Source organism: Dermacentor albipictus, chromosome 2 (assembly GCF_038994185.2).
Source record: "Dermacentor albipictus isolate Rhodes 1998 colony chromosome 2, USDA_Dalb.pri_finalv2, whole genome shotgun sequence".
NCBI lineage: Eukaryota > Metazoa > Arthropoda > Arachnida > Ixodida > Ixodidae > Dermacentor > Dermacentor albipictus.
The window spans coordinates 33,922,336-33,949,995 of record NC_091822.1 but is presented as its reverse complement, the minus strand read 5'-3'; the positions used below and the strand labels follow the sequence as shown (position 1 = coordinate 33,949,995).

Genomic DNA, 27,660 nt, shown 5'->3' with positions numbered 1-27,660 from the left:
TAAGCTTTTTTTCTTTCTGTTTTTTTTGGTGTGCAGTTGAGTAGGCCGCATAGCTAGACGGGAGGTAACCAGGCCGCATACTAACACAATTTCTTTTCATAGGGCAGGGGGGGAGGGTGAGGATGCAGATGAGACGACCGTACACGCACACAGAATCATTTTTCTGTTGCGGGGGGGGGGGGGGGGGGCAAGCACGTGCCAACGTTGTCGCCCTTTAAGTATGCCACTGCTGTACATATGCCATCACGTGCAAGACACTCTGACACATCACATTATTAATGAACACTCCCATCAGAGGAGCGTCCCCGGAGACAAATACACTTATGAAAACGTAACAACCACAAACCTGCAAAGCTGTGAGCGACGTTCTTACTAACGAATAGTTATTGCGTTCATATAGTCCAGGTTGGACCGTAATGCCTTGTGCATAGTGCAGGAATTAACGCAAGGGCAGTGCAGCGGAAGACGCCGCCTACAAGACTGATTGCTGGATTAAAGTTCTAGGCGAAAGCATGTGAGCACCACGTGGGATGGAGACGTGCGTAGCAGGCTTTATATGTCGTGCGGGAACATTTTTCCTCCCAATAATACTGGAACTGCAAGACAGGAGTAATGACTGCCATTCATTTTACCGTAGAGCGGCTCATGTGGCGCAAGCAGCAATACATGATGCTTTCTGGTTAATCAACAGCGCTGTTGAACAGGCTGTGCGTATTGCTTTCAGAAAAAAAAAAGACATGAGCAGACGGAATGCAAAACGGAATTATTTTACAACCAGGATTATCCGGCTGCCCAATTTACGAGACGCCCTAATCGCGCCGAACAGAGGCCCAGTTCGAAGAGAAGCCGCGCATCAAGATAGCGTGGAGGAATAGAATAATGCGGATCTCACGCACTCTGGGAGTCCATGTAGGCGAAGCTTTCTGTGCTATCTTGATTGACTGCAAATAGTTGTGATGCTGATGGGGAATGTTTAATTTTTGTACGCTTTGTCCAGCACGAGAGTGGTGCGTTGATGTTAAACGCTACCTTGCGTGCACCACTGTTGTTTGCCTGTGTAGTGCACAGAACATCCTTGGGGAAGTGTTTGTTTGAGGCGCTGTTGTGCGTCATACTTCGCAACCTTTTATAAGTTACCTCACGCGGCACATCACGTCATGGCAAAATTATTAAACTTTAATTAAATCATGGGACTGTACTCGCCAAATCAGGCACGCCGCAGTTGCGGACTCCGGATTCATTTTGACACCGTGCTGTTCCTCAGCATGTCCCTAAACCTAAGCCCACGATAGCTTTTCTTTATTTCTTTATTTCTCCCCTGTCGAAATGCGGCTGCCGCGCTCGCAGTTAATGCCGCGACCTCGAACAATGTGACAGCCGCAAATCTACCGCGGCGGGCACAGAAGTGTTGATATTACGCCTGACCACTTGCGTAGTGTCGCCTAAACCATACGGTGCACTTTAATTCGGATGTCCTTCTGCACGCCCTGGTTAAGTTGCCTGCTTCACAATTTCGCATGGTGGGTATATTTCAGAAATAGCAGAAACGCACCGTACCGTACTTCGAATTGGTATTTATCCCGTTTGCCTGCAACCGCTATTGTGGATATAGTAGTGGCGTTTCCTGGCCTTCACACGTCACTTTTTGACTTTACCCTCCCCCCCCCCCCCCTTGTATGGGGAGTGCGAGTGAAGAGTTGCAAGGTTGTTATTTATTCGTGTTGCGACTGCGTTCGTTCTACCCATTATCTACTTCCTCTCCCTCCTCCTCTCTACCATTCTATCAAGCTTCCATGTGGACTAGCACGTTATCAATTTCTGCAACGCTTTTGTGGGGTATCACGGATAATTACAGCTGTCAGTAGGCTAATGTGGCGGCGCTCAGGGAGCTCCACAGGGCATTGTGCACATTCGACGCGGTGCAAAGGTCCAAACGAGTTTCTTGCGCCGCCTTTTTTGTCTCTCCCGCACTTCTGTCATGTATACACATGTTCTGAACCACTCCCCGACGCGGTGTGCCATACAGCCGCAGCAGCAAGAGCAGCAGTGGAAAAGGCGAAGGAAGAGGCAAAGAACGCTTCGCTTTATAACAATATTCGCGCAAGAAATATTACGCAAGACACGTGTTGGAACTAGGTTAGTGTTCGGGCAATATATTCGTAGTAAAAAGAGAACAACAACAACAAAGAATGAAAGCATTTGAAACGCGATGCGTTTACGCTGTTAACATATGGACGGGAAATCATTCCTCGCGGCCCACTTATGCGAAAGCTCGTTTCAGCGCCACTGGGGACAACGATGATTGTATCCATGGAAAGGCCAGTATGAAATGCCTGGGATTTACGATAGTGCTTGCGCACTTTTACATATTCCATTATGTTTTGGCCAGGCACAACAGGGCATCACGCCTACGACCTCCCCTCCCCCCCCCCTACCTCTTCTTGTTTTTTTTTTGTGTTGATCGGGACAATGTCGGCATCCATGTAGTTGCAAGTAACACAGACAAAATAAAGAGAGGGCTTGGGAAGTAAAACGAAAGATAAGCGCCTGCTGGCTCTTTGGGACCGCAGGGAAGACTCATGTTTATGGATCTTAGTTGGTCTTGTAGACAGAATAAAATATTCTATGATCGAACCGCTACTCACTTGTAGAACTTTATGTGGCGCGCCGACATGGCCGCGCTGTTGAAAGGACGGGCTGCAAGCGCTTTCTGCCTGATGTGTTTAGAATATGAGGCCGCATTTAAATGCGTAGAGAACTGGGCGGGCTTAGAAATGGCGCCAATAATTTAGGAACTCCATTTTGCTGGATTCTATAGTGATGGCCACAAACCAAAAGTTCAAGAAAAAGCTCAATATAATATCGATTTCGATGTTGCTGTCCGTGGGCGTTTATTGAAAAAAAAAAGCAATTGAAGGGGGAAGCCATTCCGACGTGCTTGCCACTACGGGTGCGGTCCTGCAAGATGGATGGGGTTGCAAACACAGCGAGAAGGGGACATCTCCGTGAATGAAACTTGTTGTGTTCAAAGGGAGCCGTTTTTGTTTGCGACGAATAAAGACGGACGCAAATGGAATCAGTCACGTCAATAACGGGCGGTACCAAAGCGGTTGTCATTGAAATTAAAAGCCGGAATTACTAGTCTCTGAAAAAAACATGTTCGCAGGGACTTGAACCGAACAATTAATACGCTCAACCTTGGGCTATTTTTGCATATCTTTAGCTTACTCGCTTATAACGTGTACATATGTAGTGGTACGTCGGACAGCTTTAATAAAAACAAGAGCTCTGGTGTTTACGCCAGGTAGTGGTACTGTGTTCCACGAGAATCTGCGAAAACGTGCAAGCAGAGGTAATGAAGCACATAGTTTGGTGCTGGAGCAGACATTACACGACATTCATGCGGAAAAAGAAAAAGAAAAGAAATATGGCAAACTTACAGCTGACTAGACTCATGACTCACACAATGGAACTAGCTGCGGGGTCGCACATTGAGTCCCTTGCGCTCTTGTGGTTTTGATTTGGTGCCACGGCGGTGATTTGTGACTTATGCGAGAGACGAACGACTGCAAGTTTACGCCCGGAGCGTGACACTTTCCCTCCCAGTTTGATTTGGCATTGTGTTGGGCGTAAAAACAACCGACTGTTTTTAATAACAGAATGAACTGATTTTTGTCTCAGAAGATGAGGCAGACGGAATGAAGAGAGACTCGAATGTTAGATACCAGTAAAAGCTGACTCATTCTGCGAAGAACAGTAAAATCTGGGACCGCACACAAGGAACAAGAGTCATCTCTCTGAAGCAGAATGTGTTGCCGCTGCGTACAGGGATGAATAAATACAGATATAAATATAGATCATTGGGAAACCTTGTAACCGCAAAGGTTCGTCGTGCGTAACAAATGCGCCTAATGCGCCAGTTTACTTTGAAAAAAGAATGATAACAGGAATAGTTGGGAAATGGCGAACGAAATTAGGGACAAATCAAGAAAGATGCCCGTTTGAAACGTAGTAAAGAAAATTTTTCCCTGAAAAATTTGTACGCCATATGCAATAAATGCAATACAACCTTCACAAGTGTAACAGTGGAACTATGACGTATGGAAGATACCGCCTATCAGCCTTAACGTGGCCGTGCACATTCTGCGTATTTGCGGTTTGTTTCTGAATCGGACCTATGGTGCTATAATGTGCCAGATGAAAAAGCACAAACCACCGGGCTTTGATGAACTTCTCTGTATAGGTTTGTTCTACAACATTATTTACTTGAAGCAAGTTATCCTCAAGACAAGAAATGGAATATTCGGAACAGGTGACATATCGGGTGAACTACAGGCATCTGTAGTCATGGCACAATATCAGTCTGCGAAAAACTTACAGCGCGCAAACTACAGGCCAATCGCAATTTCGTTTTCGTTGGCTCATATCATGCAAAACACATGGCGTCCGCCATGGAACCATTCTGCAATAGATTATCTTTAAGTGATGCAGCATAGTTTGGACCAACAAAAAAGAAAACCTTGGTTGCACTATTAGAAGAATTTGCGGATTTCATCAAAGAATGCATTAGAAGATAACAACGTAGTACGGCTGCTATTCTTAGACCTGACCAAAGACTGTGGTGCAATAGACCACACGATGTAGTTGGAAATGTATAACTGTTTGGATTTTCAAAAAGAGTTTTACAGATGGTTTAGTAATTATTTTACAAATAGAGTGGTCTGTATACCTTGGTGAAGGTTTAAGGCAACTTTAGAAGAGTAAAATATGGGCAGTACCACAGGTAACTACGGTCGCATCATGCTTTTCAATCTTCTAATCTAACTTTTAAACCACTTTTATTCTATCTGTATTATTTGAGAAGCTGGTTAAATTTATAAGACTAATTGTGCAATTAGGCAGAATGCAAAATATAATCAATCTCCAAGCAACGGAAAAAAAATATTACCATGGTTTTGTCAACTGATGTCGCATTTGCATAGTTTTAATATTGTGTTCAAGTTAAGTGAAACACGTACCCTGTATAATGTAACGTAAGGATTCTTTTATGTACATTATTTATCGTGCTGCTAGACACACTTTTTTTGCACTCTGTCTTTCTTTTTTTTACTTTTGTCTTTGATAAGCTGTCATTGACTTCTATGTATTAAAATTTGTCTTCTGTAAGATGCTGTAATACACACCTGGAATGTCATTTACCTTATAACTTCCATGCAGATGGCAGCCTTCAATTTAGAAAAATATTATGGAGCATGTGATTTTGGTGCATTAGCTCGGTGGCACAAGCTTTGTTATACATATTTACATCTTCCATCTACTGCCTGGCTGGTCGACAAGCACAATGTGGTGAGACCAATCTATTGAATTTTATGTTTAAACACCCATTTTCTTAAATAAAACATTACTTGCAGCATCTCCAGTGGGTTTTATCCAAAGTATGCGTAAGCATTTGCTCCCAGTCACCTGCGGTTTCGTCGTCGTATGCTGATGTGCTTGGTATAAATGCGAGAAACACCGCGAAAGAATCGTGAAACGAAGAAGCGCGGTTGCAACACTGAAATATTAACTGAGACCACAGTGAGACCACGAAGAAGACGCGATTAGTAGGAGTGTTCATTCATGTTATATACTGGTGTGTTTTCTTGATGCCACTGCTTCGTGCAAGATAAGCACTGGCCGATGCGAGCTGTAGTACTTGACGTAATTCACCAGTGTTACGTTTGCTAGACCTCCTGCGTAGACGTGGTCGGTAACGCTGCCTCTTCTCGACGCAAACCATTGTGAACCGTGGCCAACCAAATTTCGGTGGAGGCTGCCTTCGACGGGGCAGCGGGGGCCTCATCTGGAAAGCGATCTGCGATGGGGACCAAGTGCTCCGAGCGCTGATAGCTTCGTGAGCGCTGTGCTCTCGGCGCTTAGTTCGCGTTGAAGCGTGGGACAGCAATGAGGTAAATTCGCTCGCTGCTGCGGGCCCGGTTTTGAAAGCGATTGTCGTACGTGATGGAAGGACGTGCTTTCTCGTTGGCTAGGCGTAAAAATGCTTGCGCATATAAAATTCAACTGAATGGAATTGAATTTGTACTGCTTTGCACGTGAGTCTGAAAACAACCAGATTTCTAGAAATACCTTTTCTATACTGCCATAAAAATATACGCACGCGACCTCCTTTTACGGTAACCTCGATAGACCATTACTCAGATGTGTCCGCGCAAAAGAAGGTCATCTGTACAAAACTACTTCTGTTGGCTTGTGCAGAAGAGCCGGGTAATTATTAATTGCTTTTAAGCAAAAGAGCATGGTAACTAACATCAGCAGAGTTACCAGAGTGATTAAATGGCACGTCACCTTCATGGTGTTATTAATAACTTCAAGTTTGTGAAATACTCTAGCATGGTAAACGTATCAAACCATCGTCAAACGGCTGCTGAATAAAGTCCGACTGGTTCCACGGGATACTAGTCTGCAATTTAGAGCAATGTCGTTGCGTAGTTAGCGCAAGGTTACATGTGCAATGACGCACTTTCAGAAAGGATCAGTCAAATGAATACGAAGCTTTCTAGGAATTCTGAGCACCGCCTGTGTACGTGCTATAGCTGTGGAGCTGCATTCACGGTTCAAACACTGAAAGCCGAGCGCGTCGGCCTTTTTCCCTTTTGCTACAACGTTCTGCGACAGGTTTGCGGTGCATTTACTACAAGTCTTTGACGGCGGTTTACGTTGCTTGTTCGAACGCTATCGACGTTTTGTTAGCGTAGAGCCCTGAAACGTGAAGTGAAAGGTACTTTTGAATAACGCATATTTGGCTTCCCAGTGACGAAGCAAAGGGGATAAAACGGGAGGAAAGATTGCGTATAGCGTGCAAGATTGCCTTATGCACACTCGCAGAAAGAGGCCTTCAACGTAATCCCGTCGCGAGTGATTGCCATCCTTGAGGCATAGCGGCTTGCCACTGTGCAGGAAAGCCCCCCGCAGTGTTTCCAAAAGTATGGGACATTCATTCCTTTGAGAATCATTTTCACACTTCAAACTGGTTAGGTGAATTGTGTGCACGAATGATTACTTTTGTGTGTGGTTTCAAGCACTCTGTGCAGACTTTCGATCTTATTGACAGCGCTTTGAGCGCGATAGCTACGCTTTTCAGATTGTTGCAAGAGAGCTATCGATATATGGGGAAGGGCGGTTCCTTAAATATGTGTGGATTTCTTTGATATTACCTTTAGTTAATAACGAGGTTTATCGATGTTTTACAAAGATTATTTTGCATATGACGTCTACAAGTTAATGCATGTGAACCGCACAATAGCTATATATCATGATGGGAAAGCAGGATGCACATGAAGAAAATACCTCGAAAGACGCTAACGTTGAATACAATTGAGTGCTTGAAAAAGATTTTATAGTCCGGTAATCAAATCTTACGTCTAAAAGAAAAATTGTACAGGTGTGTTGACGCTAATGGGTTTACATAGGCATTCTAACGTTGCAAAATACAGAAACACATGATATTATCCAGGCTGCTGCCGAAAGAGGGCCCAACACCCAATTAGCCTATAACATCTCGATTCTCCGAACATGTATTGGTTTCATCACTTAAGCATTCGCGATGACGTAACGGGCCAAGTGTAACCTTACAACCCTAGTGGCTGGCGCAGTTAACCAAGTCAACGGATAGCTCCACCTCCTGCGGAAGTAATTCGTGGGAAAAAGAATGAGCTTATGACCGCCTCCATTGAATTAAGTGCAGCGGACGGTGAATAAAAGATACAGCTAGAGAAATGCATGAGCGACTACAAGTACTTCGTTGAGACCGACTACACACCTCAGAGAAAAAAGCAAAAACATGACGCTTTTTAGCAACGTACCGCTATGAAACTCAACCTCAGGAACAATGCTTACATACGCGGTAATTGCCCCCTCACTTATCTGCAGCTTGCCAAGCGCCCGCAAGTTTCTCGACGGCCCTCTGCACGTCAGCCATTTGCTGCGCCATTCGCTCAAAGCATGATTGCTGAAATTCCAGCTCCTCGACGCGAGTCCAGAGGTGTGCATTAGCATACACGGGCAAAGGCGAACGTCTTTTGTGGCCGATTCTGCTGGTTATGTGGCAGGCACCGCGTACAGCAATCACTTGGGTGCTGCTCTGTTGTCATTATTAGGTGCAGTATTCGTCGTGCTCAGCTCACTCTCTGTCTCTCTTAATTTCGACGTGTCTGTCCCTACTCGCCACCCCTTGCACGCAGCTCCTCCAGAATTATATGTACGCTGCAATACAGAAATTGACGCCGGCGACTGTCGTTTGTGTGCGTACGCGTTCATCCTCTCGCGTGAGTGGGTGTGCCCTCCCACCGGTCAATGTGGCGAGTCGCGTTCGCGTGTTAGGAGCTCGAAGTCCATCGTGCCCTTCCAGTGTTGGGCGAAACAGCCTGTGCGAGCCCGCAGGCGCGCACTGACGCCCACATGCCTGACACAACCGCACCTCCTTTGTAGGCCTAGCGAATGATTTGACGCAGAAACTACATTGGTATGTCACCGCCGCGTCTTCTACGCTAATGAGGTGTTTAAGAGGCTGTCTCTTCAACTTAACTTGTTATTCCCTAAAGTCCTCTTCCCCAGTTGAACAAATTTGCACCGCGTGGCGCTGGTGTCTAACTTAATCAAGTACTACTGCGCAGTAAAAAAGAAAAATAAGAAAAAAAGGCAGTGACGTAAGAGAAGAAGACACACCAAGCGCAAACTTTCAACTAAATTTATGGTACCACTGAATCGGTTCATACATGTGAAGCAGTATAGACTGGGCATGCGCTTACATGCAAACGAACTGTGCATTCGTGTAACATAGTTACGAGTTATGTAGTGCCCCTTTGCTGTATCTTCTTCTCTTACGTCCATGTCTATCTTTTGTTTTGTTACGCAATAATACTTGAGTAATTGATCACCAACTTCCCCGGAATGCTGCTCTCCTTAAGTTTAACTTAAGAAATAAATAAGGGGCAGTGTAGAGATTTCATGGGCGCTTCACAAGCAGCACGATATGCAAAGAAATAAATGAATAATAATAATAATAATAATAATAATAATAATAAAGGAATGCCAGCTCGCTAACTATACGATCGCGTGTGTAGAAGTGCTGAGCTTCGCACAGAAGTCAAGTTCACCTCACCGAATACTCTGCCTAAAGCCAGTGGCACGGCTCAACAGAAACAAACATGCAAAAAAATAACGCGGATAGTGATTCGCGAAATGGCGTGTTTCAAGGAGCACTGAACGAACCCCGATTACGAAGCTTCGTCGCAATCGCGGAACAGGACACAACGCAGGCATGCTGAAATGGTGACCACAAGGAAAGGCGAAATTGTCCGGTGGCAGAAGACGTTGCCGTAATGCAGAAACCGAGCAGAAGGAGATGGTGGGGCGTGTTTTGGCCTTGCCGACGGCCAGTCTATTTTACACGACACAGGACGACTCACGGCCTGCATGATTACTGAAGAAAGTAGCCTTCCGGGCTTCCTTCCGTTTATGCAGGCTTCTGGTGGAAGTTTTTGTTTTTTCAGAATTTCGCCTCTCCCATCGCCTCTGGATACGAAGGAGCATCGAACTCGCGCCCATGCAGAACGCACTGGTTCACATACAGAGAGAGAAAAAGAAAGGCAGGGAGGTTATAGCCAGGCAGCACACGCCTTGCGATACAATAAATGAATAAACCTTGCGCGCATATGCTCGCAACAACGCGCACCGCGTATTCGAACGCGGTCGCCCATTCCAATCATATTTGCTTACTGCTGCAGAGCCCTGGTGACTCTCAATGCACATGTTTGTCGAGTACGTGGTCCCAAATTTTTGTTTCCTTGTGAACGTGATCTTGTCCGTTTGACTTAAGAGGAAGGTTTAGCTTGGTTCCCAACTCCGACGCGGCTTATTCAAATACATTTAAACGCACAAACGTTTTTCCGAGATAAAATCTGGGCCGATTTTAATCACATATATTGCATTTGAGAGAGAAAGTTGATGGAAGCGTGATTTCAGTTTAGGGCTTGAATTCTGGTAAACGAATTTTCAAAAATTCAAAAGTTCGGATTAATAGAAGCATGAAGTTTACAAACAAACAGCTCTGCTTCAAGAACAGACATCACGGTTTTATAAACGGCATTCATTATGTCATTCAAAACATACAAATTCCACATGTCATTATATATCTTACGAGAATTTGTTACGTTGCGTGCAATGGTTTTGAAAAGCTGTGTTTCCATATGACTGAACTTTTCTAGATTCATGTGTATTATATTACTTTTGTCCACTTTATATGTACTATGATATCCAATTCATTGGATACATTGGATTGTGATGTCATTTTTCGTTGGTGAGTTAGAGAGTTGTAAAATTGATGGTTTCGTTTTCTGAAAATCTTGGATGTTTGCCGATTTTTAATAAAGAAATGACATATAAGTGAACAATTCGAAACTTACAATCACTAGATTTTAATTGCTTTTTTTAAATGCACTAAATATCGTGAAATTTGGTGCATTGCTTGCCTAGAAAAAGGAATTATCCTTTTACATGTATTTGTATGGGAGCCCCCAAGCTAACGCTTTCTCGTAAAGCGGAATGCGAAGTCCGCCTTTCATAGTCACGCACACAAAAAAAAGCCAGCGGTTGCGTAGCTTAACATCCGGAATCAACTGGTAAGCGCATATGTTTTCGCGGATAATTTGGTTGCCTCCCACAGAAGAATTACAACCGAAAGCGCAATCGGAAGTAGATTATACAAGTCTTCGATAACGCGCGCAGACGCGTTATATGCTAGACGAAAATGCACAAGCCCACTTCACTCCCTTTTACTTCCCCATCTACACTCCCGTGAATAACAAATAAAGGCTTGAAGTTACGAGGAAGGGACGGTTGCATGTGTACGTAACGGCGCAAATTGGGCGACGTTGCTCTCGACCCTTGTTATATATATATACGCTGAGAATAAGCCTCCGAAGTGGGCACACCAGGACCACGTACCTTATTTCCCGTAGCCGACACCGGATTCGGTCATTACGTCATCGTAGACGACGACGCGTAGTTTCTGGGTTAGCAGGAGCGCAATCAGTTTCGAGCAAACCATTGTCGGGTGAGACAGCGAGGCAGCATCGGGGACCAAATTAAGCACCGGAAATGGCGCCAACTTAGGCGAGGTATTTCCGGAAAGGCTAAATCGGGAGAACATTCGCGCGCGTAGGTGGGCCGAACCAGAGGCAGCAAGCATGCCAAAAGTTTTTGATGCCCTGCGCCACAACTGTTATTCTGTACGGTTGTTGAAGTAACTGACTAAAAAAAAATAAATAAATAAACAGGAAAGAACTTGATCCATGCGCTCATTTAGTAATTTTACTTTGCACATTACTACTTGCGCACATTTCCGCATTCGGCAAGATTGTATTATTTATTTATTTATTTCCATTTAGCTTTTTATTTGTTTATTTATAAATACTGTGATCTGTATCATGGGGCTATCTGATGGAGAAACACTGTTTTTTGTTGAGGCCACTGGCGGATGTTGCTCCATGTACAAGTTTTGGATGAATTTCGCAGCCTTTTCTCTATTCTGTCTACTTTAATAATGTTATTGCCAGTATATGGGTCCCAAATAATTGCGCCACACTGCGTCATACGTAGCGTAATAGGATCACGCGCAAGGATGCGCACATGCGCGGCTTGGCTAACTTTCACGAATGCCTCACCCGTGTGACGCGCAGCATTGCCAAGGAGCAACGGCTTCGCAAACACCTCTCTCGCTCGTCCACACCCTCGAGCCATCTCAAATGATCCGCCTGAGTATTCGCCCAACTCGCGAAGGCAAACGGGCAGCGCGTTGCACACTCGTCATTAAGAGCAGCACAGAGGACGTGCAGTGGTGTCGCAGGCAACGCATGCGGTGCAACTTGCGGAGGTCGTGCACGCTGGCAATGCTTTGTTTATGTGTAGTGAACCAGCAAAATAAGTGCTGCTACTCGGGGGCAGTGCCGGGCAAATGAGGGCCCAGCATTTGAGCGCAGAGTGCACGCACGCAGGGCCTTGTCGAGGGCAACGTAAGAATACGCTTGTCTATCGTGAAACGGGGGGCGTTGTCATAGGCGTGTACGGGTGCGTACCGCGATTTTCGCAGCTTTTGCGTCAACACAAATAGAACCAGATTGTGTGCATTGCTTCCTGTCTTTGTAATAGTAAAAAATAAATCCAAGGTAGTTATAGTTAATAATGCCATTTTTTTTTCATATTTTATAGGATACGAAATGAAGAAGGAGATTATGAAGAATGATTTCAAAGTTCGTTGATTCTATGTTTTTCGTTGTGTGTTAGGTGCGTAGGAGGGATAGGGCAAGCGGATTTCGTACAGATGAGGAACTTGAAGAAAGCATTATTCTCCGAAATGAAGCAAAAAATGTCAGGCGTCAATCTGTACGGCCACACGGAGGACGTGGAATATTAGAGGCTATGGCCAATCTTTTACTCGATCCATTGAACCACACCACTCTTCCTGTAGACACGAGAGAGTGTACATAAGGCACGACGGCGTAGACCACTAGCTTGAATCGACCCTGATCCAAGGTGCCGCATACCTGGACGCACTTTTGTCCACTGCGACAAATACAACATGCATTTGTGCCTTCTGCCAGCCGTATGCCACGCCGTCATCACACAGCACAGGGTATGTCCTATGTTCTCTAAAGCAATCCTAGCGCTTTTATTTAATAATCTGATTCTGTAAATTTCTTGACAACAAAATGTTAACAATAATAAGTCGCTTCAACGTTTATATGTAGATTCAAAGTTTCTTGGTAATCCATAAGGGAGTGTATTTGTACAGTTCAATATCAGAAAGAAAGCAGTTTGTTTCCGTCTAACAACATAAAAAAGGTTTATTTTTCGTGAGTGATTTACGTATAAACGGCTTTCTCAATGTTTACAGACAGCTGACATTGATTAAAACAAGAAATTACCCATCAAACAATGTTATTTAACCTTATTAAATCGTGAACAGTATTGTTTGATTTGTAATCACAGTCGCCTGCCTATAGCTTTATGCTTGCAGATATGTTATCTACAATATCACTGATAGATAGCAAGAACAATCGAGGCCTGTGAACACATGACTGAGAACAGATGCCTGGTGAATGCCAGAATCTTTATTACGAGTAAATCAAATTTAGTTCAAAGAAACAAGTTCAGATCAGTATAGCTGGTGTGCTTTGATACATACTAGTAGCGCGTCTTATTTATTTAATGAAATTAACTTAGCAAATAATTTATTATGTGATAGCTTATTCAATGCATTTCAGAAATCCATGAATATGACATCTACGTAGTTTCTTTCCTTTTTGACTTTCGCGAAGTTTCGTGTCACTTCAACCAGTTATGCAGGGGTAGTATAACCTCGCCTGCAACCAGGTTGTACAGCACTTAATCGTTTATTTTTTTCGAGAAAATGAATATGTGTTGGTGCATTATGTTCATGAATTTCACAAACTGTCGAAGGTAGTTAAATACATGGGTAATTTCAGATGTACATTTTGTCACTTGATTTATACAATGCTTTAATTATGGCTCTTTTCCAGCCATCCGGTAAAACTCCTTCTCACAAGGACCCAGATAACAAGACGTAGAAATATTTAGAGCACCACTGCGCATACAATGAAAAAAATCAGCGTTTTCTACCTACATCATAAGGCCCAGGTGACGTTTTGACATCTAAATCTAACCGTACGTTCCTACGATACGCAGACCGTATTCACCTGGCGTTAACGTTCCTGCATGGGCGCCTGAGCTGCAGCACGAAGAATTCACATCGCATTATTTAGGCAGTCGCTCCCGTCTGAAATAATCGCAAACGTTGAGGCATCTCTTAGCGGAAGCGCTGTGTTTCACGCATCCTACACTTCGCGTCGTCGCCGGCGTCGTCTGCAATACACTCATGCCCGGATGCGGAAACGAGATAGCGCACAGTGCGGCGCGCCGCGCAAGCCGCGTCCGCAGTATCGACGAGAAGCGAAAACGTACTTGCCTCGTATCCGACGGTACGGGCTTGTTATCGCGGCGGTTCTTTTATTGTTCTTTCTCGTTTCTCGTGTTCAAAACTCCGCGTTTTTCTTACAATGCTTCCCGTCGTGCGTGTCACCAGCCAACGTTTTGTCTCCGGAGTGTAATACGCCGTCGACGTCTGGTGCCCCAAGACGATTCTTGTAGGCGATCGAAACGATCCATGGGAGCCCTTTCCGTAGCGACGCTATTTATATGCACATGCTAGCGAATGCATACCGCGTTTACAGGCTGCTGTTTGCACCCCGAGGGCTGTAGGGAAAAGCCATTGTGGTTTCGACGACAGCAACAGGTGAGTGGAGCTACTGTGCCTACCACAAGAAAAAGAAGTGTGAAAGCGTTCGTGCAAATATAGTGCCCGTTCTGAAGCGATGCAGGAACGTACGGTCCCTAGTCGGTTCGAACGTAGTGGCGTCTTGCTGCTGAATGCCGCGGTTGCCTTGCGGCCTTATTTTGCCGATATTTGCTTTATCTAAGCAGAACAGTTTTTTTCCCCAGAAAGGGGCGAAAGCACGGAAAGGGAAGGTTTCTTTTGGAAATTGACTTTTTTCATTTCAAATATGCGATACCGTATGAAGGCTACCCACACAAATCCGTATTCGGTTTTCATATGATCTCTCTGTCTGTGCTGTGTATTTTTTATATCCTTAGATAGTTTCCTGCATCTGGCTTGAAACAGTGGATTTCGTTTCAGAATAACTTAAGTGAATGCCTTTAGGAACTGTTCATTCTCGTTTCGCAGTGATCTTTTTTTTTCTGTTTTTAGTCGCAAGTACGGTTCCACATGTTTTATGGTTATCATGTATCAACTAATGTTCGCATTATTTGTCTGGAGTCTATAACATTCCTCCAACAATTTTTTTACCGCATCCAGATTTCTTCGACTTATTGCATATACAGTGGTTCTCGCAATGAGCTATACAGGCTAGTAACAACGCTTACAAATCGTTTCTCTAGCAAAATTGTGCCCGTTAGTAAAAAGCACGAGAAATAATCCCACTTGTTACCAAAAAAAAAAAATCCCATATACCGGGAAACTAACGAGCAACAGCGAACCAATGCGATAACCTTTAAAGTTCGTGTTTCCTCCTTAATCGATCAGAAGTGGCGGAATAAAAAAAAAAGAAAACAACAAGAACGCCCCCTCCCCCCCCCCCTTCAAAAAGAAAAGGAACACGAGCAGAGAGCTTAGCCACTAATTCGCAGAGTCACGCAGTCGAACTTCAGCGACGGAAGAGGAAACGCAAGCACAAAAGAAGAGCTCGAAGGAAGCGCGGGCGTCAGAAGGGGGGAGGGTGTTCGTTTATTGCCGAGCAAAGCCATTAATCCCGGTCGTTACTGCACGTAATTAAGCGCCGGCGGCGACTCCGCTACGCCACTTTGCGGCGCTTCTCCAGTGTTCGGTATACAGAGACTTGATCCCGACGCGCGCAGCTTAATGATGGAAAACCGCATAGATTAGCGGCACTAACAGTTCATAAGAGCGATTACGGGATTTTCTCGGCGATCTGTGCGAGTGCCCAGCATTTCGTCAGCGTAAATTTCGTGTGGCCCGCTCGTTTCAGCCGCACTGACGCGTGTGAAGACGGAAGTTATAGTCGGGTAGGCTTCCTTCCTACTTGAGCCACCACTGGTACTTTGCAATAAGCGTTGAGAAAAGGTTGTTCAGGATCTGAGCGCCCTGCAATCGCAGAATTCTTAATTAAGGGGTCCATTGCTTCGACACGTCACACAACGGCACAGTGACCGCACGTGTGTGTGTCCCATAAAAGCTGCCGCCGAACATCTGGCGCACGATCTCTTAATTTCCTCCCTCGATTATTTGCATTGCATGCGAATTGCGCGGTACAGAGAAAATACGCCTAATTTAGCTGTCTCGCACTCGTCTTCGATCCAAACAGACGCGGATCTGCGAGCGGCAGTCTTCTTCAGTAGAATTTCCGGACGCGTCATGGCTGTCAATGTCGTCCGGGAAAAGGATGTGAAACATGTCGGCTGATTGCTCGTCAACGCTAATGGACTGAAGCGTATTTGTATACCGCGTGCTTATGTGGCACGTGGCAGCTTTGAGAATAGGGATGTACGAAAACATTCGTCGACGTAGGCCACTTCGACTCGTTTGATTTCGCCCAATGCTACATTCGCGTCGTGGAGCTCGAACACACACACGCACACACACACAAACAGCAACAAAATGAATGAAGGCAGGCCAATAAAAACGCGATACTGCGTCCTCGCCAACCTCGTGCGCTCACACACGCACGGCGCCCAACGCTGGTGCACCACGAGCTGCACGCACAATGCCGGTCTCATTTGGAGCTCTCCGTGCCTCGAACTTTCTGCGGCAGGCGGTCGTTGAAGACCAACCAATTACGAGTGGGGCGTCATTAGGCACGGGTTGCTAATTAATCGGCACTCTCCGTTTACCTTCCCTGCGTCGGCTGTCATTTACACCCACCGACAGAAACAGGGTTTTCCCGATTCATCAACGGTCACGGGTGATTGGGTGCTAGTTACGAAATTCCCTGGTGGAACTCGCTGTTTGTGAAATAGTTATCGACCAGCCTGATCTCCTCTGCAGCGAACAAGTCCCTTATGCATCATAATCTCTCTCATATCTTCGTGAAACGTTACCACGTGTGCAATGAGAGTAGGCGTTTTCCTGGCATAGCCTACGCCAACGCTATCCCTAACTAAATAACGAGCCAGACTTGAGTGCAATGGTCAATACTTAACTGCCGCTCTGGAACGTTAGCTCTAAAAAGGAACGTTGCTAATCAGTGAGCAGGTTACATCTGAATGTGTAATGTTGAGGGAGTGTATTTCTCACAAGGTGCGCACAGTCCCGCTCATTGAGGTGAGCAGCAAAGCATTGTTTAGGCAAAACGCTTGGCAATCATTTGGATTTGAAAGAGCCGAGAGAGGAAGGGTCTCCCTGTTCCTATTGTTTGCGAGAAAACTGCGACACCGCCCTGGCTAAGCGCTCACCCGTTTCTCTCTACTGGTGACAGATGGTTGCGTGTCATTGTCTTCCATGTCACCAGGAGCCTTCAAGCTGAAATTCCTTGGAGGGGTGTCGAATTATCTGCTCCTAAACGCTACCACGAGCAATTAACCATTCGATCTGCACCAGTGAACTAAGCGAGTCTTGTATAAGCGTTTGTACGCGTTGTCCTTCAGGTACTGGATGATGTAGGCGAGCAGAAGCTGCTGTTAAAAGTGAAAGCCTGGCTGAGCCAGTGCTCCCGTGGAAAAGTTCTCCAGAACTTTTGTTTGAATACAAACTCGGCCACAGCGCGCGCTCGGGAGCAAGCTACAAGTGTTGCTGGCACAAAATAAAGGAGAAAAAATGCGAGGAAGCTAGACGGTGGTGCAAGCGCGGGCGGGGATGATCTCTTGTTGTACGCCTTGCGGGCGCGATAACGCTATAATCCGTGTCTTCCTCGTCTCACACCCGCGTGTACACCCGTCTTCGATAAGCTTCTGGCAACGAGCATGCCGCAAAGTGCACGCTCAGTTGTTTCGCTCAGCCGGGACTTTCTAACACGTGCCGAGCACCTCGCTCGATTTTGAACACAACGCTGACTTACGGGGGAGAAAGGCGCGGCCAGACTGACTTGGAAAGGCGCATCGTCTCCCGCCTATGCATCGATTGAAGCGAAGCTTGGTGGTTTGCATCGTCGAATCAGTTTTGCGTTTGTGTCGTCCACGTGCTTAAGTGGCGTCAGGCTTAAGGTGAAGCTGCTCTCCTGCGTGCTTGCGATAAGACCTGCATCGTGGCTTTAGACGATTCTGTATGGCGGCTCCACACGTGGCTTCCCGGTTTTTCCGAGAAACTAGCGTCTGCGCCGGTGCGGAGGCGCCCTAACTCTTCGAGATGCGTAAGCGCATGCGATTTCTGGCGTGGGTGTGTTTGTGTAAGCAATGAAAAAAAAGAATATCGAGAAGAGATCGCAGACAAGGTCCACACGGCCTGCGGGTATACATTGAGCTCCGCAGTTATGCGCATGAATTGCTCGGCGTCATGTCGATAGCCGTTCCCGCTTCACGTTTTCTTATTCTTGCTCGCTCCTTTCTGCGACACAACTGCTCTTTAAACGGAGGCAAGCGCCTATCTTCACGCCGCGACTGGAGCAAATTATTACCAGCTTTGGAGCCGCGATAACGGCGGTGTGTGGTCGCGATTGGCGATGGCAAAATATTGCTCGGTGCGTGCTTGTTTGTTCGGGGTTTCATTTTTTTTTTGCCTTTCTTCTTTTTCACTTCGATGTCGCGTAAGGAGGCTCGCACGATGAACTGCCGTGCGACGTCGTACACAAGCCCCGCGAAAAGACAGACGCTTGCTCGGGTGCTGGGTGGGAGACGGCTAGCGAGAACGAGGGACTTGCCCTGCGCGCTGCTAGGAGGCTTGTCCGCGCACAATGCAATTAGGCGAAAATCGCGCGAGTCGCGCCGCAGATGAGCTCGCGTTAGCGGAGCAAACACAGAGGCCGCACGTTTCTAAGAGGCCCGCAAGGGATTAGTGCGTGCGCCCAGCACGTATGTTTCGGCGATAGCACGGATTCCACGCGTCAGCCACAATGGCGATAACAACGAAGAAACAAGCGACGTTCATCCGGAGATATTGTGGAGTGATACTACTCCTCCGAGCCTTAATTAAGCTTGTCGGTATAAGTAAGAGGCGACCGAGGTGGACTGAAAGACACGACGGTTTGTTGTCGCGGCGCTGAAGATGGTTTCTTTTCTTGACAGTGTTTCCGTTTTGTTCGTTCTTAATGTTTTGCTAGATCGCTCTTCATTATATTTCAAGAGGCTTGCTTTTTATTTCACCCAATATCATGCCCATATCTCCTCTAAGGGTTGCAGCTAATTTGAGGCACGCATTTCACTGGATGACATTGTGAATTTTTTTTACGTGCCGTCATTGTGTTGCAGTTTGCAATGGAATGCTCGTCTAGCGCTGTGATTTGATTCCTTCTCGAACGTTGGTTATGTTACGCAAGTTTGTACGATGAGGCGTTTCTCCTTCGTGATCGTCTTAAATTAGTTTTCTCATAATCCTTTTCTTCTTGCGACATGATTACACGACGTGTCCTACTGCGCGGCAACTGCGTGAAGTTTGTCCTAAAGAGAATAACACCAGCCGCACTAGACATACGACACGCATCACGTGGATTGAGGGTGACTGGCACAGGCACATTAGAACACGAACTGACAGTAAATTTTCTGCACGAGTTCACACGCCATCAAAGTTAAGGCGGGCATAAACACCTTAGCTTGTGTTTTCCAGAGCAGTGGCAGGACGTATCACGCGTCTCTTTGCCTTCTCGGACAATCATACGGCACAGTTATTTCTATACATTTTAATTTTACACCGCCACGTAATGAGCCTTGGCACGAGACGGTAACATAGCGTGCCATTTCCATCTGTAGTGTACCTCCCTGTGATTATCGTAGCAAAAAGAATAATAATAAATAAATAAAAAGAAGCTCCATTTCGCGTTTTACGAAACGCGCGTACGAAGTCGAAGCCGCCCTCTCTGCACGCCATTAGGCTCTGATGAATTTCCATAGTTACGTTCCCGGTTTACAGGAATGCAAGAAAGAAAAGAAAAAAAAGACAGAGAGGTGAAGAAAGAGATTGAGGGAGAGAGATAAATTCTTTTCACCTTAAGGAGACATAATCAGCACAATCTACCAGAGTCAAGTGAAAAAGGCGAGAAACTATTGGCGAATTTCCAAGCACACTCTGACCCTGAGCTTTTGGGTAAGCTGAAGTAAACCGAGTAGCACGGAGCCACGAATCCCTGCGCCACCAGTCCCTCCAGTTCTATGTTATTGTGCCTTATAGCGGCACCTACGAACACATTGAAAAACCACCTGTTCTATTCCTGCGTTCTTTTCGCTGTTGATTTCTTCTTATTTTTCAGTATGCTTTGCGTCGCCGTCTGTGGACAGATACATCATATACGATGAACTTATTTGCTAAAATCTAACAATAATATTAAATTCTTGCTTTCTTTGCACTTTGAATGCCACAAATACTTTTGCAATTAGTTGTTGGTGCGATGAGGCTCCTTCCTCAGTGGTGAATTGAGGCGTTGAATAGGTTAGTTGAAAAGAAGTAGTTCAAGGCAGGCGTTGACCTACATCGTGTCACCGCCTGAGGCATTAGGCGCAAAGCTCAGCTCGTAATCCCTCTCCTTGTACGGCATGACCTCTGGCGCAGCTCGTTGCGCTTGCACGGCTGAAAGACCCCCCCAGTCACCTCGCACCAGGGTGCTGAGCACGCGCATATGTTACTGCACCGGTCTCTCGCATATTCATAAGTTGGCCCCTCCGAGAACGTTCCATTATTTGCCACGTTCGCCCCAAAATCTCGCTCCGGCACCGCCGCCAGGGGAATTACACGTGTCAGCGGGTAGCCACCTCTCCTGGAGCGTAATTCCCGCTTCCTGCTTTTGGGAGCGCCTTCCTGGCACCGGTTCCGACGAAGATTGCGAATAAGAACCCGCACCCGCCTAGAGCGCATTCCCCGTGTAGTACGGTCCGCGCAAGTACCGCAGAACCAACGTTAAGCTCCCGGGCCAGCTCGAGAGCCCATTCTTGCAGCGGGGGTGTTGCTCCGACTCGGCGACACATCGCTTATCGTGAATACTTGGCCGAATGCTTCCTCTGAAAATCGGTCGCCTCTGCTCCTCCGTTTTACTGCTAGTGGATCTGTTTATTGGCTTTCTTTTTCAGCATTGACGGAGGCTGATAGGTGAACGTGGCGTTGGGAGTGAATATTTTTTGTAAGTGTAATTAGGTGCTACCTTGCAGTCACTAATTTTTTTTCCGAACGCTTATAGCCCTGTATCTGGCACGATTAAACCTGCAGTCAACGACGGAGTTTGAGTGATCCACATTTGAGAAGATAGCGCTTGGCGTCAGATGTTCAGACCCAACGGGCAGACTAATGCAGCCTCTTGCCGGGCCACTGAGCTGCCCGGCCAAATATGTGCTGCCACAGCAGCAGCAGCAGAATCCGTACGAACTCCGCCACAGCGCACAGAACTCCAGTTCCGACCGCATGACAAGGCGCCCAACGGTTTAAGTAAGTGCCGAAACTACCAGAGCTAAGAGCATTGAAGTAAGCGCCATTAGGAGACGTTGTTAGGAGGTTGCACGCAAGACAGGCACCCACCTGAAAGCTGGCACGCTAGACTATAGAAGTGACATCTAGATGTCACGTCTTTCGAGCCTGCCTTTCTTCACACGAGGAGACCTAAAAAAACGGAACAAAAAAAAAATTGGTGAGTGCAGCCTTGCTGTAAGTTCGAACAGCAGTAAATATAGAGTTCGACCTTCGAGAACCGCCGCTTGTAATTGTTCCGTTTTCTTTTCCACCGTTTAACTCCCTGCCTCGAAATGTCCTATTCGAACGGTGTGCCTTGCTTGTCAAAGTTATGTGTGTGGTTCCGCTTTAGTTATTTTTCAGCTTTAAGCTTCACTTGTTCCTTATTGTTATCAAGAAATATTGTTTTTTAGATAACCCTACCAAAAAAGAATTGGTCGGTTTTCATTTCTTTTGTAAATACGTACCTTGTTCAAGACTTCGTTAGATTTGGCGAGCAACTGCCGAGAGTTTCGTTGTATGAACTTAGAAAAGAAAAATTGGACGAGTTGGTAGAGGCTGTGCCGTCCGGCTGCTCTGCCATTGTGTCAGCTGCCTGTGACCAACAGGTGCCTAACGAGACGTCCTGGAGTTCAATTTTGGTCGCCAAGTTGAGCCGGAATGTTATTATGAGTAATTCCCTATGGAAGCCTCAAGAAATATAAAAGTCATATATTGCTTACGAAGTTTATTTTAGTCTACAAAATACAAATTGCAGTGTTTAGCGTCCTGTAGTTGCACAATCTGGGGCGCCGCGTAGTGGACGGCACCGGGTTAATTTTTACAAGCGAGCATTATATATTTAACACGCAGGACAGTAAGCGAGTTTTTTTTTTCATTTTTCTCGTATAAAAATGCGGCAGCCAACCAAACGCGCGACGTTGTGCTTAGTGGCCGAGGGCCACTTCCACCGAACCAACACGACCGGTGCACTTTAGGTTGAGGCTTATGGTGCGCATAAGAATGGTGGCACAGAAAGACGTCGTACGCACAGGCGCTGTGCACACCACATCTTTCTGTGTCCTCGTCCTTTCCTGCGCTATAAGCCTCGCCTTGTCATACCAGCACGCCCGAAACGCTGCGTTACTGTACCTCAGGCTGATATGCAGCTTCATCGGCGTCGTAACAGATGACGGCCTACAGGCTTCTGCAATGTAACGGCCTGGGCACGCTTGCTTTCTCGTCATGTAGTGGCGTCTCGAGCCCGAACAACGGTTCCACCTGTGGATTGACATCGCAGCCACGCGAATGGTCACGGGCGCCCGCGGCATGCCACGCATGCTGTTGCGCCACTCACTTTCGAGATCTCCTCGCAAGACGACGAAGTGTCTCCCACGGTCACGTGATTGAGCGCTTTCCCTCTGAAGGCGTCTCCTGTTACCGCCCAAGTCAGGACGCATATACGGTCTTGTATGGTAGCTGCCCACCGAAAACCGCAGAGTACAGATGCTTGGTGCTATTTGGAACAGACCCACAATTCACGTCTCTTAAGACTGTTTCGAGAAAAAAAAAGGAAAGCAAACTGAAAGAATCGCGAAGCGAATGAAGAATTATTTAACAATTGAATTTGCCTCTTTTCTCTACATTAGTCCCCATACTACTGCAAATTTTTCCAGATTTACCTTCGCAAAAAACAACATATTTTATGAATGCAATAGGTGTGAAAGTACCAAACCACCTGGTAGCCTTTCATAAACGTTGCGAGACATTAAAACAACGCCAAATCTCTTCAAGAAATGACAAAGAAATTGTGATGCGCTCTGTATGGCCGCATGATGAATCGTAAAAAAAAATGAGTGTTAATGCTCCCGGCGCATATCGTGGGGCAACATTTTGCTGCTGTAATGCTGATAATAGTTAGGAACAATAGCGTTAAGAAGCGCTTCTGCTTTCTTTCCATCATCCGGCTCTTGGTCGTGATGACAACTTTTAGTGTTGTGTACTGGCTGCTTCAGGGAAAGCGTGAGCGCAAAATCAAACATTGCGGCGCACTTACGAGCGCGTAACATTTGCAATAAATCTCTGAGCAGCTCAGCAGCAAGTTTCTATCCATATCCTTAAAGTCGTGCCCTGTTCAATGCCCCCCCCCCCCTCCCATATAAACAGAAAAGCCCTAATAACTACGTTCCAGAGTACCATGTAATAAACAGTCAATTTTCACGGTTATAGAGACCAAATAATTCAAATCATAATACCAGCTATTCGCTGTATACTCCTGTACTATAGGGGAAAGCGTCATTGGTGACCCAAATTACGCTGTCCTCTGGAACGCTGCTGTGTCGGAAGAAGCGACAACGACGATTGGAGAGCTCACCGAGAACCGCAAAATCGCAGATACATGAGCTAACTACTTCCTCTGCTGTCAGCTGCACATGCCATTGCAAGTAGGATGCCAATTATTATATGTCTGCGTGCTCGTCAAAAACGTATTAAAGTCACAATCTAAAAACAACGATCACTGAAAGGGCCATTAGAAATCAGAGTCTATACTTAAACACCGCGAAGTATTTATTAGGTGTCAAATCAGTGAGCTCAGCATTTATTTAGTAACTGCGGTAGCATAGCGACCAAAGTCGTTTTAGGCTTGCTGAAAGGTTGTTAGTAGAAGTTCAGTTCAATAACTTGACAACGACAGTCGCTGGACGCAAAAGCGAGATTTGTGCGCCTTTCCGGTATATAGCCATATCATTCCTTTAAAGTCGAGGAAGTGCACTGTTCGTCGAGTGAATCAAACACTTATAAAATTACGCTTCGCTTAGCAACGACGTGAGCAAGACTTCTCAAGCGAGTCCGTTTGTTCAGCCACCGGTCCAAGCAAGTTCTCGATGCTGCTCGCTAAAACGGATTAAAGGAAAAAGGAAAGCTTAAGCGGATAAGGCGATGTGTCGGCGCCTTCGGTAGCGATTCCTTGTAATCCCAGTCACGAAACGGGAATCTACCCAAAAACTTTTTTCACCTCAGTTACTCGAGCGCTTCCCTACAGGCGATATTGCGTCGGCACAGCGTCCGGCTGTACTATGGAGCTCCACGACAAGCTTAAGCTGTAACGACCGTCAGTGAAATAAGCGCTAAACTGCACCCATTCTTCCAAAGTAATTTCTTTAATTTTCGCGTCCCGTCGGCCTCCCCCTTTGTGACGCTTTGCGCCTTCGTTTTTATTTCGCGGGAAGGCGTTATTGCACGGACAAAGGCAGACACGGAAAAAATTGTGCCAGTAAATGTTTTGAGGAAGGCATCACAGCAGAAGCGACCCATGTCCGGGAAGTATAGTTCTAGCGGGACTCTGATGATGAATGTCTTCCTTCCCACGGAGTTCTATTCCGCTTCGCGACCCTCGCGAGAGGGCATCACTGCGCTCCCTCTTGCACCCGCCTTCTCTGCTCTGTCGTTCGCACCTTGCCCTGCGCAATGGGCGGGGCTCATGAAGAAGTGAAACTGTAGTTGCGAAATTGAAAGCGCCGTCAGCGCTTGACAGGGGCGACAACTTTTTCCGACGATTACGCTCGGATTGCGCGCGTTCCTTCCTTTCTTCATGGCCCCCGAGAAATGATTGACGAGCGACATTAGACGGAGTTCTCTGAGCTAAGCTTATCTCTGCTTCGTAAGCAAGCGCGTTGTTATAAATGTGGACGCTGTGGTTACTGTGCGTGAGGGAAAAAAAAAAAAACACGACCTTTTCCGCGGTGGAGTCGAATAAGGCGTCGTTAGGCAGAGCCCGTGACTAGGAGGATTGAGGCGGATGATTATTCGAAACTCAGCTCGTTTCTGCTATAGGCGACCCTAACGCGCATTGCGCCGTTAGCGCCTCCTACGTAATAGCTGTGCGGCTGTTAGAGTCCAGGCCACGTGGAACATCGCGAGTCATTTTAATGAAAAAAGAGAGCGTGCACGGAAGAACGGAAACTCATTAAACGTCTCGCATTTTATTGTCCCAGTGTGTGGATGTGTGCTTCACCCGTAACCATGGCCACTGTGACGGCAGATAAAGAAGATAACGAAGAAGAAAAAAAAAAGAACGAAGCCGGGAATGTCATAACCGCGCCGCTGCTGGCGACACACTGTGGGCTTTATCGCTGACAGCCGGCAACGTGTACCTGGCTGTCAGATATACGAGCTCTGCGCGCATAGCAAGAACTACGCGGGAACCGGAGCGCGTTTTTCGCCTTTCCGGTTCAGCGTGACGGCGCTGCCGGCACGGTGTAGTTTCGCCAGCGCCGCGGGCGACATTAGGCCACCCCTGTAGCTTCTTCTTTACTCGTCTTTGATGGTGTCGTAAAGACGTCTTGTCGCCGATCCGGCGACTTCATTTGTCTACGCTGGCGCAGTCACGGGTCGGTGCGCCGCTGTCTTCGCCGCCGGCTAATTCCGGCCCTAACGATCGCCGGGTCGCGGCGCTGCACGTCGGCAGCCAGCTGCTCCCGTCCGCAGTGTGTGCAGCAGCACGCAGAGGGAACGGCGTTTGCACGGTGCACTTTCCATCTCTGTGCGTGCGCTTAAACGTGCGGATGTGTCGCTCAAATATGTGCCTGCGAGTGGGCGCGCATAAAACTAGGCGCGGAATCTCGCCAGTCGTTTGGCGGGAACATGCGTGTTCTGCGACTGCACGCAAAAAAAAGCGAAAGTGGTGTATCCCTGTGCCGTCGTTTTCGCTTCTCTTCCCTGAAGATGCGAAACCAAAATGAGCAAATTTTCATCCCGGGATACTGCGTGAGCGTGTGGGTGTGTCGAAGGCGTACGAGTTCTCGCCCAATATTAGCAAGCGTCCGTTTTCACGAGTGCGCGTGTGTCTGAGCGTGTGCGCATAAGCTTCGAACCATATATACCTATAAAGTGGTAAGGCTGATTGCTATACGAGAACCATGGAGGGCTATAAATTGCCTCCTCAAAACGCGTTCTTTCTTTGCGGTTTTAACTATACTTGTTGGACGGTTGAGAGCAGACGGAAGCTCTTCTATCCCCTTTTTTCTAAAATTTATTTCGGTTAACTTACACGTCTCGCAAATTCAAGGCGGGGAACAGCAAGCTACGCGTATACACACACAAAAAAAGAAAAAAAACATAGCGCTGCATAAAAGCAGTTCCTACCCTGACGAATACAACTCCTGTTGTAAAAACGCTGGCTTCTGCGACATTCGTTGTTTGATCACTGTTCCGCAAGCTTCGTATTTCAAACATGGTGTTTTGCCGAATACTATAACTTATTAGGTGTAATAGTGATGGATAATGCCCAACTGGTGGTCATGGGCACCGGGTTACAATGCGAGCTTGTAGCCTTTGCCGCGTAACACAGCAGGAGTGGAAAACGACACTCACCCATGTCACCCGTGGAACACATGGCCGTTTCGAAATAAAACAGCGGAATAATTTAATTTTCTCCTAATGTGTATTCTTTTTACATTGCAGAATGTCCATATTTGGCCCCACATTGCCTGTAAAAAAAGTGTTTTTTTTGTTTTCTTTTTGGAAGGAGCTTAGATGTGTAGGTTAACGGGGAAGTCACCCTTTACGACTAACGACAGTGTCCAACGTTGCTGGCCCGTTAGGGGATATCTACAGAATGGCAAGGTTTTATGGCTGGCAATTTACGAGATTTCCCTTAACAAGGTCGGGCACAACTGCGGAAGGCTATATAGGGGTGCACAGTACGCACTAAAATAATATATGACCGCAGCCGTTGCAGAGATGACCACAAAATAATTATCCGACGCCAGGATTTATGGCAAACGTAAGCCGCTCAGGAGCGGCAGTGGGAATTAAACCGATAATATTCAGCACTTTCGCGTACATAAGCCTTTTTTTTCTTTTCTATGCCGCTGACGACGTATTACTGGCAGTCGAGCAATGCAAACGGATTACCCGACATGATCAGTGCATCTATTGCAATCGGTCAGCCTAATTCTAAATTTATCGGCTGTATTTCCGGACTTTGTGCACGACTTCACCAGGCGTGGACTTTGCACGGACAAAACATAGAAAAATGCGTCGAAATAACATTCAGGAGGGCGTTGCAATAATATGGGCTGAATTACTAGAGGGATATAAGGATCGAAACCCCATCAGTCCTGAAGCCTCCATATAGAGACATGCCTTAGTAGTTAGTGGTTCCAGAAGCGACGACAAGAAGCATAATTTTAGGAGGCGCCTTTCCTGTGTCGGATCCTCAAGGAGTTGCAGTGGGGCAGACAAGAAAAAAGACTAGCTGTAGCCCGGCCCACCATCTTCGTTGTGGCAGGGCCACTCGCTTTCGATGCGTAAATACATTGGATGCGTAAATCTGCCTTTTTTTACATGTCCCCGTAACAATATCTTGAACATTATGCTGAATGTAAGCTTAACCCTCTGTTACCCAAACAGAATGTGATGGGTCACTTGAGCACAGAGTATAAATGAATTTAAAGGTAAGTTACGATGTTTAATACAAGGTT

The 27,660-nt window shown here is 46.4% G+C and overlaps 1 protein-coding gene across 2 annotated transcripts in view; it reads left to right on the top strand.

The window, feature by feature from the left end:
* LOC139055909 (uncharacterized) overlaps positions 1–27,660 on the top strand; it is a 238,192-nt gene that overhangs the window by 131,095 nt on the left and 79,437 nt on the right. Inside the window, exon 1 of one of the 2 annotated variants that reach the window (XM_070533543.1) lies at positions 14,000–14,371. The exons of the other annotated variant lie outside the window; for it this stretch is intronic. Coding sequence (XP_070389644.1) covers positions 14,291–14,371 — 81 coding nt within the window. The 5' untranslated portion in view covers positions 14,000–14,290. Of the gene's footprint in view, positions 1–13,999; positions 14,372–27,660 lie in introns of those variants that run through there. 2 annotated transcript variants of the gene reach the window in all.